This window comes from Chrysemys picta, chromosome 2 (genome assembly GCF_011386835.1).
Source record: "Chrysemys picta bellii isolate R12L10 chromosome 2, ASM1138683v2, whole genome shotgun sequence".
Lineage (NCBI taxonomy): Eukaryota > Metazoa > Chordata > Testudines > Emydidae > Chrysemys > Chrysemys picta.
This window is the reverse complement of record NC_088792.1, coordinates 35,479,660-35,497,977: the sequence shown is the minus strand read 5'-3', so window position 1 is coordinate 35,497,977 and position 18,318 is coordinate 35,479,660. Positions and strand designations below refer to the sequence as shown.

At 40.3% G+C, this 18,318-nt stretch overlaps 1 protein-coding gene across 2 annotated transcripts in view; it reads right to left on the bottom strand.

The window, feature by feature from the left end:
• Window positions 1-2,408: 2,408 nt before the first annotated feature.
• Window positions 2,409-18,318, bottom strand: part of LOC101953600 (protein adenylyltransferase SelO-like) — a 48,391-nt gene continuing 32,481 nt past the window's right edge. For both annotated transcript variants that reach the window (XM_065582942.1, XM_008162863.4), the window contains 4 exons: window positions 17,057-17,136; window positions 15,588-15,631; window positions 5,484-5,563; window positions 2,409-5,273 (listed from right to left, as the gene is read on the bottom strand). In XM_065582942.1, the coding sequence (XP_065439014.1) occupies window positions 5,151-5,273; window positions 5,484-5,563; window positions 15,588-15,631; window positions 17,057-17,136 (327 nt within the window). In that variant the 3' untranslated portion in view covers window positions 2,409-5,150. The remainder of the gene's footprint in view (window positions 5,274-5,483; window positions 5,564-15,587; window positions 15,632-17,056; window positions 17,137-18,318) is intronic.

The following is an 18,318-nucleotide window of genomic DNA, read 5'->3' as shown; positions in this document are numbered from 1 at the left end:
GGTATGATAAACATTCCAGAGAACGGTCCTTCAAAGTAGGAGACCAAGTCATGGTCTTAAAGGCGCTCCAGGCCCATAAAAATGGAAGCATCGTGGGAAGGACCATTCACGGTCCAGGAGCGCCTAGGAGCTGTTAACTATCTCATAGCATCCCCCACCTCCAACATAAAGCCTAAGATATACCATGTTAATTCTCTTAAGCCCTTTTATTCCAGAGAATTAAAGGTTTCCCAGTTTACAGCCCAGGAAACAGATGAGGCGGAGTGGAAGGAAAAAGTAATGGTGGCATGGAAGAGGTGAACTTCTCCGCGACCCTTGGACGCCTGCAGCGGCAGCAGATCAAGGAGCTGTGCACTAGCTTTGCGCCAATGTTCTCAGCCACCCCAGGACGGACCGAACAGGCATACCACTCCATTGACACAGGTAATGCTCACCCAATTAGAACCCCACCCTACCGGGAGTCACCTCATGCCCAAACTGCTATAAAAAGGGAGATCCAGGACATGCTACAGATGGGTATAATACGCCCCTCTAGGAGTGCATGGGCATCTCCAGTGGTTCTAGGTCCCAAACCAGATGGGGAAATACACTTTTGCGTGGACTACCGTAAGCTAAATGCTGTAAATCGTCCTGACAACTATCCAATGCCACGCACAGATGAGCTATTGGAGAAATTGGGACATGCCCAATTCATCTCTACCTTAGACTTAACCAAGGGGTACTGGCAAGTACCACTAGATGAACCCGCCAAGGAAAGGTCAGCCTTCGTCTCACCCAGGCCAAGGTGTATGAATTTAATGTACACCCTTTCGGGCTGCGAAATGCACCCGCCACCTTCCAAAGACTTGTAGATGGTCTCCTAGCGGGATTGGGAGAATCTGCAGTTGCCTACCTCGATGATGTGGCCATTTTTTCTGATTCATGGGCAGAACACCTGGAGCACCTGGAAAAAGTCTTCGAGCGTATCAGGCAGGCAGGACTAACTGTTAAGGTTAAAAAGTGTCAAATAGGCCAAAACAGAGTGACTTACCTGGGGCACCAGGTGGGTCAAGGAACTATAAATCCCCTACAGGCCAAAGTGGATGCTATCCAAAAGTGGCCGGTTCCAAAGTCAAAGAGAAAGATCCAATCCTTCTTAGGCTTGGCCGGATATTATAGGCGATTTGTACCATACTACATCCAAATCGCCGCCCCGCTGACAGACCTAACCAGAAAGAAACAGCCAAATGCAGTTCAGTGGACTGATGAGTGTCAAAAGGCCTTTAACCAGCTTAAGGCGACACTCATGTCTGACCCTGTGCTAAGGGCCCCAGACTTTGACAAACCGTTCCTAGTAACCACAGATGCATCCGAGCGAGGCGTGGGAGCAGTTTTAATGCAGTAAGGACCGGATCAAGAATTCCATCCTGTTGTGTTTCTCAGCAAGAAACTGTCTGAGAGGGAAAGCCACTGGTCAATCAGCAAAAAGGAATGCTACGCCATTGTGTACGCACTGGAAAAGCTATGCCCATACGTTTGGGGACAGCGTTTCCAACTACAAATAGACCATGCTGCACTACAGTGGCTTCATACTGCCAAGGGGAATAACAAAAAACTTCTTCAGTGGAGTTTAGCTCTCCAAGATTTCGATTTTGAAATACAACACATTTCAGGAGCTTCTAACAAAGTGGCTGATGCATTCTCCCGGGAAAGTTTCCCAGAATCAACTGGTTAAACATTGTTCTTGGAATGTGGAACATATTGTTTTTATATAATCAGTAGTATGTCTAAAGGTGCATGTGTCTTATTAACTCTGTTTTCTCCTAGAGCTCCAGGAAGAAATCACAGCCAGTGTGGAACCGACTGTCCAACACTATCTGTGATTTGGGGGGCGTCATAACTATAAAGGGAAGGGTAACAGCCCTCCTGTGTACAGTACTATAAAATCCCTCCTGGCCAGAGATTCCAAAATCCTTTTCCTGTAAAGGGTTAAGAAGCTCAGGTAACCTGGCTGACACCTGACCCAAAGGACCAATAAGGGGACAAGATACTTTCAAATCTTGGTGGGAGGAAGGCTTTTGTTTGTGCTCTTTGTTTTGGGGGTTGTTCGCTCTTGGGACTGAGAGGGACCAGACATCAATCCAGGCTCTCCAAATATTTCTGAACAAGTCTCTCATATTTCAAACTTGTAAGTACACAGCCAGGCAAGACATGTTAGTTTTTAATCTTTGTTTTCTCAACTTGTAAATGTACCTTTTTGCTAGAGTGTTTATCTCTGTTTGCTGTAACTTTGAACCTAAGGCTAGAGGGGATTCCTCTGGGCTCTTTAAGTTTGATTACCCTGTAAAGTTATTTTCCATCCTGATTTTACAGAGATGATTTTTACCTTCTTCTTTAATTAAAAGCCTTCTTTTTAAGAACCTGATTGATTTTTCCTTGTTTTTAGATCCAAGGGGGTTGGATTTTGATCCACCAGGAGTTGGTGGGAGAAAGAAGGGGGATGGTTAATTTCTCCTTGTTTTTAGATCCAAAGGGTTTGGATCTGTATTCACCAGGGAATTGGTGAACAGTCTCTCAAGGCTACCCAGGGAAGGGAATTAGCACTTTGGGAGTGGTGGCAGCGGACCAGATCTAAGCTGGTAGTTAAGCTTAGAAGTTTTCATGCAGGCCCCCAAATTTGTACCCTAAAGTTCAGAGTGGGGAAGCAGCCTTGACACAGTTTAAATTTTAAAATCCAACATGGCTGATCAAAATGGCAGGGATGGTGATGACATAGTTCAAATTTAGGTAGGGGAAAGTTCCAGCAAACAAGATGGCGTTAGAGAAAGGAGCTTAGAAAGGTCTAGAATCTAAGATGGCATCAGGGAGGAGCTTTCCTACCTAAAAATAAGTATGATGTCGTGGGGAGGAGCTGAAAAACTAGAAACTGATTGGCTGAGAGGATCTGAACTTAAGAGAGCAACTAGTACACAAGGCCGACAGCCAGCAGGCTGAGTATGTAGTGGGTTTGACAGCAGGCTGAGATTGTAGGAGACTTTCAGCTAACACGCTGAAGGTAGTGAGTTTGAAGCTTTGCATAAGAACGGAAGCTGCCTGAAAAGAAGAACTAAACAGCCTGAAAAGCAGCTACCTGAAAAGCAACTACATGGAAAAACAGCAGCAGCAGTAGAATTCTAAGGTTGCCGTGACAACGAGCAACTGCCTGCTAGCAGCTACTTTGCCAAGAGCAACAGAAGAGCAGCAACCGCCATTGCATCTGCAGCCCGACTGAGCAACAGCACAGCTGTGGAGCCCATACTTCTGGAAATCAGACAGAGCAGAAGGACCAATTAGATGGGTCAGAGGGAAATTTTGAATAAAAAGTTAAAGTCTGATCTTCTTTTCTACCTATTATTTAAGAGTGTATAGATTTGTTTGTATATAAAGCTGGATGCCTGCATTTTGAGTGAGATCTCCCCTACCCGTCTTGTAACTGCTTGGCCAGCGCTTACAGCATGTTAAATGTTTAATGTTAAGAGTTAATGTTGATGTCAAGTAAATGTTTATTTTTAATCTGTGAATATGGTAATGGTTTTTCATGTGTGTACAGAGGTCACGTATACCACATGGTATTAAGTACAGGGTTAAACTGTATCACTAAAGCGAAAAGCCTTTGTGTATACGGGAATCTCTATGCGCATGTTACATTGAAACTACTGTATTTCCTGTATGTGATAGTTATCCTATATAGCCTGGTCTTTTATTTTATTGCGTCGCTTTTAAATGTAATTCTGTTGCGTTTTACTATAGTCTATGTATTCTTTCTTGCTTCATTAAATACATTGAAATAACCACTTATTTCCTTAAATAGACAATTCTTTGGTTTTCGAAGAATTACTGCTTGTGTGTCCATCCTTGAGCGGAAGGCTATATGTGTGTCCTTTTAGGGGTTAGTAAGACTAGCTTTCTTTGGGGAGCCCTCTGTGGATCTGAGACAAGCCCCCTGGTAACATCCTGGCAATTCTTTTAGGGCAACCACAACCTTGTTACCCTTTAGTTAAATTATAAGCGCTATCATAGGCTAACATAACTGAGGTCTAAAATTTTAGGGTAACAAGATCACCTCATTCTTGAACCCTCAGATCTTCCAAATAATTTAATTTACCTTAAACAGCCCAGAAAAATACTACCCTTCCATAACATTATAATTATGAAATTAAAGGCTCATAATGGAAGGCAATCTCAATCTCTAAGGATGGGAAGACTAGCATCTCTACATATTTATCCATTGGATTGTTAAGTGACACACTTTCAGCAATATCTCCATTTTTTCCAGCTTTTTTTGCTAGACTTCCACTGCACAGCTGGAAAGTGGGTATGAAAGGCATCTTGATCTAATTTAAATTTATATACTGAGTTATCTTCAGGAAGAGTCCATATCCAGCTAGCAGACATTCCCTGAGGAATTACACCAGTACAAAATAAATCTTAATGCTGTCAAATGCTAAAAATTGGAAGTGGGGTGAGCTAAGCCCATAGATATCTGGGTATACAAAGAACATCCCACTTTACTCTTGGACAATTCATTCCATAGATAAATTTGCTCACCATTTAATTTAATTTCCTTAAAAAACTATTTGGCGGTTTAATGGGAAGCAATGAGGTCACCTACATAAAACTTAGTAAGGAACCATTTTGCAATACTAATCCTGTCCAGCTAAGATCTGGATTTGCTTCCTGCTTCAAATCTCCAAATACCTTATTCAAAACAGAATATAATTATATTTGAACAGTGTGTCACACCTAGTGGTGACATTAATTAAAATATTCCATGATTAAAACTATGTCAGGCAAATTTTAAACTTATCTAGAAACAACTAATCAAGACACAGCACTAAGAGGATGGATTTAGGGAGGTTAATGTGACAGCCTGACTGAACTCTATTTTCTCTAGGACACAAATTAATGCATAAATAGGTATGTGGGTCAGAGCTAGAAATGCCAGCAAATTACCTGATAGAACCATGCAGAGCTCCATTTCTCTTGACAAACCTGGTCAAAATTTCACACAGCAGTTCGGAAAGAACCACGCCTACAGTGAGAAAGCAGGTAGTGTTGCCTAGTTCCCCCACACCAGTTTGAAGGCTTGAGCTCTGACCCCACTCATTTTCTCTTGCTTCAGCTGCTCTTCATCAGGATGAACAGCTGACTTTAAGGTCTTTGGCCCAAGAAGGTGGGCGTAGTGAATAGCCAGCTTTCTCTGCTGCTGCTTGCCTCTGAAACGGATGTTGTAAAACTTCCTGCAGGAGATGAACCTAGAAACAATTAAAATTCAGAAGCCATTCCACACAAAATTGTTTTGCAGATTCCCTGGGGCAAAACATATTAAGCATTGAACTCACTCAGGGAATTACTCCTCTAAGTGTTTATTACTACCACTATTGGAGGGCAGTACTGGTCAAAAGTGTTATGAACACAACACTCATTTCATTAGCTCCATAAATGTAATTAGTAGACAGTTTTACCTCTAAAAAGTCATTCATTTTAGCTTTTTGTACTGCTGATTCTGCCATCCAATTCCTAAGTACATATCTAGGATTGATAGCTGAAATTAAAGGAAAATCCAGTTGAATTTGGTTATAAAAAGTTGAATACATACTATATAAAAGCAACCCATATTTCTTCTTAAAAGGTTTAGTACACAATTAAAAAAAACAAACAAAAACAAAACAAAAAACAGTGACATAACAGGAAAAGAAAAGAATTAATTAGCCATATTTTTACATATAGTGATGTCACAGTACCATTGTTCTTCTTTTGTAAGTATTTTTTATTACTAAACAAATATTTAGATGTTTTTTATTTTTAACGGGGGTTTGAAATATGTTAGAAAAATTAACTTAATGTGAAGTGTGTACTTGACCAATTTGTAAGTAACCAGGCTACAAACAGAGAGAAAAGGGTGGTATTAAATACTATGATGCAAAGAAGATTTCTCAGTGCGGATCACTAATTCACTTTTCATTAGTGGTTAGCATATTGAAATCTAGATTTTTGGAGTCAAGTGAGGGGGTGATTCTGCATAAATGATCCTTTATAGGCTAATATATTTGGGGGGAAAATATTTATTTAGATTTAAAACTATAAAAAAGATGCCTACTCCAAGGTCTTAGGTGCCTTTACACCTTCAATAATTATGAAATACAATGAAATTCCAGCAGTATTGAAATAATCATTCCATCCAGACTCTTTCCACCCCTTTACCATTGAGGGATGCACACCCTCAGCCTTCTCTAAAAGCCCAGTGAAACAGGTTTCTTTTGCTGTGTGGTGCTGTGTGCCCAGGAGGCTGCCAAATTTTGACTATTTCAGAGCAAGGGAGGAGGCAGGGGAAGCAAGTTCTAGAGTCCTGGAGCCTTCTCAGAGAACGCCCTCCCAACTGCTCTCCTCCCTTTTATAGTGAGGGGGATCCAGTTCGGGTGCCTCTGCTGACTGCACAAGTAAGGACACAAATTGCCATTGTCAATGTATTATTAAGGGTTATAATATTTATTATTATAATAAATCATGATATAGCTTAATGACAAAAGGGGTGAATAATATTAATGAGAATAAAATTATACTTAGACATTAGTTTCTGAATTTTTCTTGAGGTTCGCACATCAAGATGCTGACCAGAGAAGCTTTCAAAGCTTTATGTAGCAATTATTTCAACCTACACTTTTGGTTTGTGATTCTTGTAAGTCCTTCCTGTGCTTTATACAGTTGTTCTGTTCTTACTGTGGGTAAATAAAACCATGTTTTGCTTTCCACTGTTGTCAAATTGCTATGAACCAAGAAGTTGAATAAAGGCAAAGGGGAGGATAAGAAGCCTAAGATAGTTAAAATTCTAAACATGCCACATTAAAATAGGGCATAAGTGGGCTCAGGAATCAGCACTCTGTCCTGAACAGCTTCAAACAACTCGGCAAATGGAAGCATCATAATCATAAAAACAGCTTTTTTCCAAAACCTGTTGGAAGCATCCATGAGAGCCACATTTCTTCTCGGACAGGTTTCAGGCTGTTTATATCTAATAAGGGGCAGTCCAATGGACTCTGAAAATGAGACTGCTGAATTATTAGTTCACCATTGCTCTTCAGAAGGAACAAATGATAGACTACAAAGGAGTTTATCCTGCATCTTGGGATCAAGGAAAATTCTTATAAGCAAACAGACTTTAATTCTCAAATTCCTGGCTGATATCACTCAGACAAGTCCTAATTTTCCTCTTTAATTAAAGCATGGCCTTCTGGTTCAGTATGTTTTCTTTCAATTAATGACCAAAAGAATATCTACCGATTAAATCTGTTTCTTAAACCTGTTAAACTCCCAGTATAAATCTTTACATGACACAGGAGCAGTGTATTTTCCCAGGGTCAGTACCTGACTATTCCTTTATAGGAGATCAATCAGCAGTACTAGACGCACTATTAGCCTTAGCCTTGGCATGAAGGGTCTATGGTTTTTGCTCACACAACTAAGGCTCATTTGTTCCAATCATTTTGAAAGCGGAGATGTTCTAGTACAGGAGTTCTCAACCTTTTTCTTTCTGAGGCCCCACCCAACATGCTATAAAATCTTCATGGCCCAACCGTGCCACAACAATTCTTTTTCTGCATATCCAGTAGATTAAAAGCCAGGGCTTGCATTAGGGGGTAGCGAGCAGGGCAATTGTCCAGGGCTCCATGCCACAGGGGGCCTCGCAAAGCTAAGTTGCTCAGGCTTTGGCTTCAGCGCCGGGTGGTGGGGCTCGGGGCCTCAGGCTTCTGCCCCACATGGTGGGGCTTGAACTTTCCGCCCTGGGCTCCAGCAAATCTCATACCCCCTGAAACCTACTCGCAGCCCCCCACGGGGCCCCGGACCCCTGTTTGAGAACTGCTGTTCTAGTAGATGTCCCAGTAGATTTAGTGTGAATAACACTTGTTTCAAGACATAGAAAATGTTTAAAGAATAAAAAATATTTCTGAGGGGAAAAAAAATATGTAACCTTCTAAAATATGCTTTGAAATAGTCCTATGGCATATTGTTCGAGGGGGAAAAAACAGACAAAATACCATTGATAAAATCCTGAACCCTCAAATCATCTCTCAACTTGTCCCTCATTACGTTCCTTATTTCAGATTAAAATTTAACTCTTCTCCACATAATGCCATTTTCTTCTGTCCTTTGTAAACAAAAGCACTGATACTATGGAATGCTTTTGTTTGCTTGCAAATGTATACCTTGTAGGCAGCAGGTCAGCACCTAAGAATTCACATCAGAGAGAGACTATGGCCCTGATCCTGCAAAGAGATTCATGGGGTTCACCCTTACAGTAGAACTGCATTCACTTTTGATGGTTTCCTTTGCAGAATTAGGGCCTAGGACAGGTAATACTTCTCTGGTAATATGCACAATTTATAAAAAGCACAACAAATCCAGCTAATAGCTAGTATTTCTTGAAGATCTAATTGCCTATGCAGTAGGTTAAATAGAACTTGTATGACTACGCAGTGACTCATAATTCTATTACATTTCTTACTTTGGGAATTGGACATTGGCAGTTTGAAGCAACAAGACTCATTATAGGCAACACAGCAGAAGAGGTTGATACTTTACGTTATTTAGAAAGGAGAGTGAGCTATACAACTGAGTTGGGACTCTGGTTTTGAACTCTGAGCTCTAAAGGCTCCCCAAGCCAAAGCAGACTAGCAATGCTGCAGAGGTGAAGCTCTCCTTCAGAGTGAAAGTGCAGTCTGAAATCTCAGGCACTGCATTTCGTGAACCAGCCTCAAAATGATTTTCACCCCACAAATAAACACATTGTTAGACAGAGATAATACTGCTACTAAAATGTACGTTTCATCAGTGTGTTCAGGTAAGTCTCAACTACCGTTTTCCTTAAGACTTAAAAATATATAGTTATTAACAACAGTCCTTCCGGACAGTATTTTTTTATTTTAACAAGATAGTACTACTCTGTATGCATTCAGTGCTTTTCATCCATTAGAAACAATCATCAAATAAGCTTAACACTCTCCCAGTGAGATTGGTTTCTTCATTTTATGGATAGAGAAACTGAGGCACAGAGTGGAGAAATAATTTGCCCAATATCCTAAAGCAACTCAGTGGTAGGGCCAGGAATAGAATTCAGCCATGCCAATATCCAGAATCCTGCCTTAACCACTAAAGCTCTGCCTCCCTCCAGTGCAATGGGATCTACTTTTTCCGAGCATTTGATCTAATCCATTATATTGCTTTTCGGGAATAAACTAAAAATATAGTAACAATATCAAAGAATACTGTAACAGATGGGAAAGTAACATGACTCACACTAAAATGACAACTCACATTGAAACAAGGACTCTCAGTACCAGGAGGCAATACAAATTCTATTAAATAATATTAGTCCCAAGCACATATATCCTGAACAATAGCAAACTGACAAGTTTGACAGTGGATTATCTCTTCTGTATAGAAAAAAATGTTAAGAATTAAAATTAAATACAGCGGACCCTCGCTTGAACACGCGTCTATATAGCGCGATTTCGCTTATAGCGCAGGACCGCGCATGGATCCTGAATTTAATTAATTACATTGGGACCCATGGTAACGTGGTCCCTGTGCATGGATCCAAAACCCTGCGTTCAAGCGGGGGTCCAGTGTGGTATTAATCAAGGAGTTCTGAAGGAATTTAAGAATGAAGTGGGTGAGCTGCCAACAAAAATGTGCAATCTTTTACTAAAATCAGCTTTTATACCAGAGAATGGGAAGGGAGCAGATATTATACTGATCTTTAAAGAAGTTAATGGGGAGGTTTTGGGAATTTTACGTCAGCAAGCCCTTACTTTAGTATCAGGTAAATTGATTGGAATTACATTAACAAGATAATTATAAAAGAACTAGATGAACTGGATATGAAAGGAACAAACCAACACAGCTTCTGTGAAGAAAAATTGTGCCTCTCTGACCTACTTGAATTCTTTGAGCTGGTCTATGAAACTGAATAAAAGAACATGATAGAATGTATTTGGACTTTCAAAAATTCTTTGACAAACTCTGTAATAAAAGGCTGTTAAAAAGCTAAGCAGTCATAGAGTGAAAGATAAAGTATAATCAGAGATTAGAAACTGGCTATTTGAGAGAAACGAACAGTAGGAATAGATGGTTAATTTTCAACATGACCCAAGGTTATGTAGTAGGACCAGTGAAGTTAAAATCATTTATTAATGATCTGGAAAAGGGGGTGAACAGTGAGATGGCAACATTTGCTGATTACACAAAATTATTTAGGTAATTCAAGACTAGAGATGACAGTGAGGAAATTCAAAGGGATCTAACCAAGCTTGATGAATGCACAGCACCTGATAGATGAAATTTGATCTGGACACATGTAAAGTAATGCACAGTTGACTAATTTGAGTAGGATATTGATAATCTAGGTGTTGCAATTTAGATCATCAGAGAACAAGAAGTGTAGGTAAGCACTTTTCTTTTGTATCCATGGCATCTATTGTAATAAACCACCACAGATACTCAAAAGCGCTAGATGAAAACTATATAAACACAGGTGGGGGGTATAAGAGGCTTCAGGAGGCAAGAAATGCCAGATGTGGTGCACCTCCCTTTGGAAGCACACTGGCCCACTGCCTTTGGAGTGCTGGATGCTCCCGAGAAGTGGGGAGGCCACCAGCGCCCAGACCACGGCCCCACTTGCACTTTGCCTCTTCCCCTGTAGCCCCGCCTGTGCTGTGCCTCTTCCCCCCGAGGCCCTGCCCTTGCTCCCCTTCTTCCTCCAAGGCTCCCCACTCACTGCTCGCTCCCTCCACCCCCTCCCCCGCACCTGCCATTGCTCACCCTTAAAACAGTAGCGAGTGGAAAGGAGCGAGTGGCGGGGGCTCAGGGGAGGGGGCGGAGAGGAATAAGTGGTGGGGGATGGAGGGAGTGAGCAGTGGGTGAGGGGCCTTGAAGGAAGAAGGGGAGCAAGGGTGGGGCCTCAGGGGAAGAGGCAGAGCAGGGGCAGGAAGAGGCGGAATGGGGTGTTGGGGAAGAGCCCAAGTGGGAGCAGGGTCCTAGGGCAGAGAGGGGGTGGGGCATGGGCGGAGCCGGGCCATGGTCCAGGCACTGGTGGCACCTCCTACTTCTAGGGAGCTTCTGGTGCTCGCGCCCAGCCTCCCAAAATGCCTATGTGAATAAACAGTAAAAGATAAAAAAATCAGAATAAAAAAATGCTTTCGTGGGTAAAAACCTCACTTCTTCAGATGCATAGAGACATGCATCTATGCATCTGAAGAAGTGAGGTTTTTACCCACGAAAGCTTATGCCCAAATAAATCTGTTAGTCTTTAAGGTGCCACCAGACTCCTTGTTGTTTTTGTAGATACAGACTAACATGGCTACCCCCTGATACTCAAGCACTACAGTGGCTCCAATCATTCCTCTCCAGCAGAACTCCAAGAGTGGTGATGATTAACTGCTCCTCTCCAAAGACCCTCACCTCCCTTCCTGCAGGGATCCATAGTATTCCTTCTTCTTTTCAATATCTTCCAGACAACCAGCGGAGATAGTGAGGCGTCATGGGCTCAGCTGTGAACTATATAGCTCATTCTCATCTGATGCAATCACCACCACTATTATGATAACACAATGCCAGCAAGTCATCAGCTCTTGGGTGAAGAGCAGCTGGCTCAAGGCAAGACCAATGTGATGCTAGTTGGAGAAGGAAATGCGTTGAATGCTAGCCAAGACACTGTTTCCGCCTTCCACTCATAGCATACTACCCCCATTTACCAAATTAGTGTCAAGCCTCAGGATTCAGTTTGACTTTTCACTAAGCGTGGATGACCTGATAGCATCAGTATCTAAAACTACCTTCTTTTACTTCCAGCTTGCAATGAAATGTGGCTCTTTCCTTGAGGATAAGGACTTGGCCACAGTGATCCATGCACTTGTCTCCTTCAGGATGGATTACTGTAATTTACTGTATCTGAAGCAGAATGTGGAAACAATGCATAAGCTCCAGCTGATACATAATACAGCTGCACAACTACTCCACAGGGTAGGCCATCATGAGTACATCAGGCCTATGATCAAATCCCTCCACTGGCTCCCAAACAGTTTTTGATATCAGTTTAGTGCTTTGGTCCTAATCCTCAAAGCAGTTAATGTAGCTGGGGCCTGATCTATTAAAGACTGAATTTTGACCTATTATAATAACTGATGCGACAGTGGCACTGCTCTGGAACAAGGTAGATCACAAAGGCCAGGACACAGTGCATAAGAGTTGAGGAGATATGGCTACTGAATAGAGATTCAGAGGAGATTAGGCAAATCCAGAGTCTGATTGTCTTTAGGAAATGCTGCAAAACCTTCCTCTTTGAAAAGATCTTTCCACCATATGACATTCACAACACTGAACCACCCTCTTCTACGAAAAAAAGGTAAGTTAATAGAGTCTAAACAATCAGAACCACAAACCCTACCCCTAGTAGAGATTTTACCTTGAAAAGGAAAAAGTGATAAAGACTACATGAAGTCCACTACAGATTTTGATATTGCTAATGATTTACACAGATGTCGCTCAGATGTATTACTCCTGGGGGAATTCTGCGCCACTGCGCATGTGCAGAATTCATGTCCCCCTGCACATTTTTTTCTCTGCAAAATATAGATTCCGGTGAAGAGGTGCTGCAGTTACACCTTTCATCCACCAGGGGTTGCTGTGGCGCCAGAAGAGAGAGCAGACAGCCGGAGAGGCTGCATTCCTCACAGCAGGGCCAGGTGAGGAGGCTCCGGACAGAGTGGGGCACACAGAGCTGCTAGGCAGTCACAGACTGGGATTTAGAAGGGCTAGTAGGGGGGAGGGGAGCAACTCAGGAGCTAGTGGAGTGACAATGTTGAGCCATTTAGGCTCTCCAATTGCCTAACAATTCCTCTCCCACCCAAAAAAACCTTTTCCATACTTCTCTCACCCACACCCAACAACCCTCCGGGTTCACGCCCAGGCTCCTTCCCTCTCCCTCAGCTCCTCCAAGCCCTCAAGCCTTTGCACTGCTTCTGAGGAGTGCAGGAAATGCGTTTCTGTATTGTAGTTTAAATGCATTACTCAAAGTTCTGTATTAATATGCCTAGCAAGGAATCTATTTGTCAGAAACACATTTCCTGAATCTTTTTTTTTTTGTCTCTATTGTTACAGACATACTTCCTGACAGATATTTTGAAATAAATTACTGAAATAACTGAAACTGGTCTGATTATATTGTGTTATTTTTACAAATAAAATATGTATAATTTTGCAGAATTTTAAAGTATGTGCAGAATTTTTAATTTTTGGAGCAAAATTCCCCCAGGAGTAATATATGATGACAAGCAGCAGTATAAAACTATACTAAGATAAGAAATGATTATATGATTTTAATAACTGCATGTTGATTAGGAAATAATAAAGTTTTGTCAGTATTGTGATGTCATCTTTAAACAATGCGTAAATGAGATTTCAATATTATGTAAACAGAAATTGATCTTTTGATATAAAACGATATTGTAGTTATAATAACGTTAAATGCAAGTCTAGCGAGAAAGAGTGATGAGTGTGGTCTAGTGATTATCAGGAGCTGCAAGCTAGGATTTCTGGGGTCAATTATCAACTCCACCCATTGATTCATTCTGGAGCTTTAAGCTAGTCATTTAAATTATGTGCCTCAGTTTCCCCCATGTGATGTGGATAATCACAATTATAATAACTAATAACATTTACCCTATCTCACAAGTGAAGCTTGATGATTATTAATGTACTTGTAAAATGATTTGAGATCCTTATATAAAAGGGGCTATAGTAGCAGTAGTAGTAAAAGTACTGATATTTCTGAAAGAAATACTATTTTCCTTAAGAGTTAAGATTTCATACAGATATTGTAAATCTCACTTATAATGCTCTGATGTAGATTTACTTGTTGAGTTATATTTTTAGGTGCCAGTTTACCTCTCCAATATGTGTATGTGTTAGTAATAGGATTATTCTAAATCCAGGGTGACAGGAGCACTGAATCTAGCTATCAGAATCAAAGTAAAGTCCACTATTTGATATCTCAGATATAAGGCTAGATTCTCTTAGGCTGCATTTGCTTCTACCTGCCAGGGTTGAATTTCACCCAGAGGACAGTTCAAGTTCCTTGCTGGTGCAGAGATGTGCAATTTAGTCCTCTCTCTGAACCAGCAGAAGCGATTTCAGTCCATTATCTCAATCAGTGGTAAACTTTCAATCCTACCAGTCAATTTATATTCAGAAGGCTGCCCCCACAATGGAAAGGGTTAGAGACACCAGATTTTTAAATGAAAACTTAAATTAGTCTTGGTTTTCAGGGAATGTAAAAACCAGAGGAAGTGTGGATTCCACCCACATCCATGGTCCCAAAAGCCAGCTATGAGCATTTCTAATTTCTACTTTATTTTATGGAGACTGTTGGGGGAAAGGGATAAAAACAAGTTTTAAAAAACAGAATGTTTTTTGTTTCAACATGTTCAAAGCTTTTTTGTATGAAAATGGCAACAGGTTTGGTACTGCATTTTAATACTTGCTCAACAGAAAAAATGGTGCAGAAAAGTAAATTGTACTTCACAAGTTTTAGATAAGCATTCATAGAGAAGTATATTTGGCTTTAATCAAATAATGAAATGCAGAACAATGTGATGTATCTTGACCTTTGAAAGATTAGAAACATCGATTAATAATGTTTGTTCATGAATATCTTTCACCTAGATTAAACTGCCACAGCAACAGGATGAGATTAGTTGTTCACATTCTAAGTAATTATGAAGAGATTCAGTTACTTTAAATTAAAGTAACTGAAACTGTGATAATTTATACAAGGAAGAAGTCTGAAAAGGATGTGTGGATCATTTTAATTTAATTAATGTAAATGCAGTACAGAAGGAGTGAAAACAGTAACTGCTGAAGGAATAAAGCTTCATTTTAAGCCATGAACTTCATGACGATTTGTTCAATTGAAGTATGTATATACAGTTCTGTCAGGATACATTTAGCCAGATTCTGATCTCAATTACACTGGTATAAATCTGAAGTAATTCTATCGAAGTTTAACAGAATTACTCCAAATGTGCAGCAGTGTAATTAAGACCAAAATCTGACCCTTGTTTCCTTTTCTTCATAAAAATATGGTACTTTTTAGTGCTCCTGAAAGGTAGGGGTTGATAGCCTTGAAGAACCATGTTTTGTGCAGCGAGGCACCACGTACAAGTGTGATAGTGCTTTTGAGTTGTTTGGGGATTTTGTTTGGAAAATGAAACAAATACAATTGCCATGAAATACAATTACCCATTCTCTCTCCTCAGACAAAAAAAGCTGTACCTGGCACAGTACCCTAACAGTCACAGACTCAGGCTCTGTATAACCTGCAGGAAAGCAAATGTACATATTTCTATTCCCAGTGGACAATTTTGATACTTTCTTCAGACCATTGACATGTCACAACCACAGTAATTATTTAATTGAATACCTAGTGCATGGATAGCATACTTCTGTGAATAAACTGTTACCTAACGATTTCCAATTGCCTGAAAAGTTCTAAATTCTTCAATTGATTTACTTACCTGTCATTCTTTTTCTTCTTGTACTGTCTGAATCACCCATGTTACTATATGTGGAAAACCAAAAAAAAATATTACATGAATTTTGTGCACTTTAACTTCTCTTGATGATACCACATTTCCCTCTTTTCCCTTTCATTATAGTTTCCTATCCTACTGTAAATAGAAAAAAATCAATAATTCCATTAGTTGAACAGCAAGAATTAAACAAACCTAACTGGCATATCTACTTTCCCTTTTATCTCTCTCCTAACATTTTCCCAAGACATCATTCAAAAAGTATTCATTCTACATTTGTTTAGTATATATACTCCCTCAAGGTTTCTCAGAAGATAATGCATCCACTACAAAGCGGCTGAGTTTCATTCCTATACTGAATATATTCTAAATGCATTCCATTTGACACTATTGACCTAATTTCCTAAACTGCATATGATCAAATGCAAATGGCAAATACTTATTCACTGGCACAAATGCCAAATTACAAATCTTACTGGACATTTACCAATATTTCAGATTTGTAGCTGCAGCTCTGACAAATGTATGTGCAAATTAGGCACATAATTTTGCCATGCATTTGTGGGGTTTACTTACTTTTTAAAATATTTTGTTCTCCTTCCATTGAAGTTAATAGGAGTTTTGCCATTGTTTTCAATGGAAGCAGGATTAACCCCCTAAGTGCAATTACACTCTGAAAAGTGACTATGTGAAAATGGCATTTTCTTTCTCTGCAGATTTGCTCCTCATGTACATTTGCTCCCTGAGAATTGTATCTTTAAAGAGAATGAGAATTGTCGTGAGTTTAAAAATGTTTGATTTCTCTTGTTACCACTATCAGCCCTGCAAAGTCAACACAACTATGTAAGAGCAAACAGGGTTCTTTTTTGGCTTATGAAACAACAGAATTTTAGCTGGTTCCAACTGTGAAGCAGACACCTATGCAATCCACTGTCTTTCAATTACACATTGAGTCACATCTGTGCAGTCCCCTAAGTCCAAGGCAACAGGGTTGCAGAAGTGTATATGAGAAGAGCACCTGACCAGAAGCATATAGATTACTAGTGAGAGAACACAGCTTGACTTTCAAATCCCAGACTGAGTTTGCTGGGTTGTCAGTTTAAAAAACCACCATAATTGTAAAGTGAGTAAATATGCTATGGGGTCACTGAAGGACACTTCAATGCTGAACTCCATAACGTCATTTTTACAAAGTTGTGTTTCAGAATAGACCAGATTGTAATTAGATAGAATAAATATACATTCCAGCCATGCAATTATCATGGCAGCTAGCGAGATCTCCATTCACATAGGGAAAAATGGCATGTAAAAGTATGCCCAGGAGCAATATATAGAATTGGCTGAAGACCATGCAATATCTGACCCAGACCAGGGTAAGATTAAGTTTACCCCACCTAAATTCCACTGGGAAACATACTCTTGTTATTTTTAATTTGAAACTGTATTTATCTTACCGTCCTAATCTCAAGAGGTATATAGTAACCCAGTCTGAAAAGAACTTGTGTTTAGCAAGGTCCTGCAGAGCCCAGAATTCCTAAATGAAAAAATACCGTTAATGATAGGTACACACTGCAGGTTGTTACTTATAAATCTGTTCACTTTGTTCATTGCTTGTAAAAAATTCAAGGACATAAGCAGGGCAGGAAGAAGCCACAGTGCTTGGCACTTAACTTTTCTTTAGTGTGCTTGCTTTGTGGTTCATGCTAACCCAGAGAGATGCTACAAGGATATCCGTGCTACCTGTGTCTGAGCTTTGTGTGCCTCAAGTGAGGCCCCTTTATAAATCACTTCTTTTACAGAAAATACACAGCTATTTACAAATATTTGTGAGAGGGAAGGAAAATGAATGGGAAAAGAGGTGGTAGACAAAGAAAAGAAGAGAGGAAACAGGGAAGGAAAGGGAGGAGAAAGAAGTCTGATAAAGGAGCAAGATGAGAAAGCAGACTCGGGGCAGCCACAAATCAGGTTTCACAAGCTGGTTAAACTGTGTTTACAGTTGCTTTGCGTTGTCTGTGTGGGACAAAAAAAGACAGCAAAAATAGATAAACATTACAGAAGAAGTCTAAGAGGAAACAGGCACAGATATGCATAAAGAGATACACCAAAGTACACGAGAGAAGGAAACGAAGAGTGAAACAAAGAAAGGGACGTGAAAAGAAAGAAAAACAAGGGAGTCAGGGAAAGTAACTGGGTAGAAGGACTGGCTTGAGCAACCAGCTTGTGGATAGGAGGAGAATGTGGAAGTCCAGTATTCCTATGTGTGGATATGAGGATAAATGGCTTTAGCGGGAGAAAAGAGATACTCCTAGTTGAGAATACAATGGTGTTAAATTGCTGTTCTTGCAATATCCCTGCTGGGTTTTGGCATGTGTTTATATGTGCATCTAGATAGAGATATGCGAGTGGTCTGCTGATTTGTAAGAACATACCTTGCCACTGGCAAAGCATTCTTGCATAGATAAAACTATCTGTTTTGCATGCATATGAATCTTTTAAACAGCATAAAATTACATCTGGTATTTCAAACAAGGCTTGGGGGATCAGAATTACTGGGTTAAATTATTTTCTACCTTGAACAGAACACTTTCTCCTAGACATGCCTAAACTGACATGCTTGAAACAGTTTGTTCAGCTACTCAAACAGCAACAGCCCAAATAAGGGCTGCAGAAGGCCCTTGGCCTGGTGAAGGGGTGTGATTACTACACAAGGAAAGGA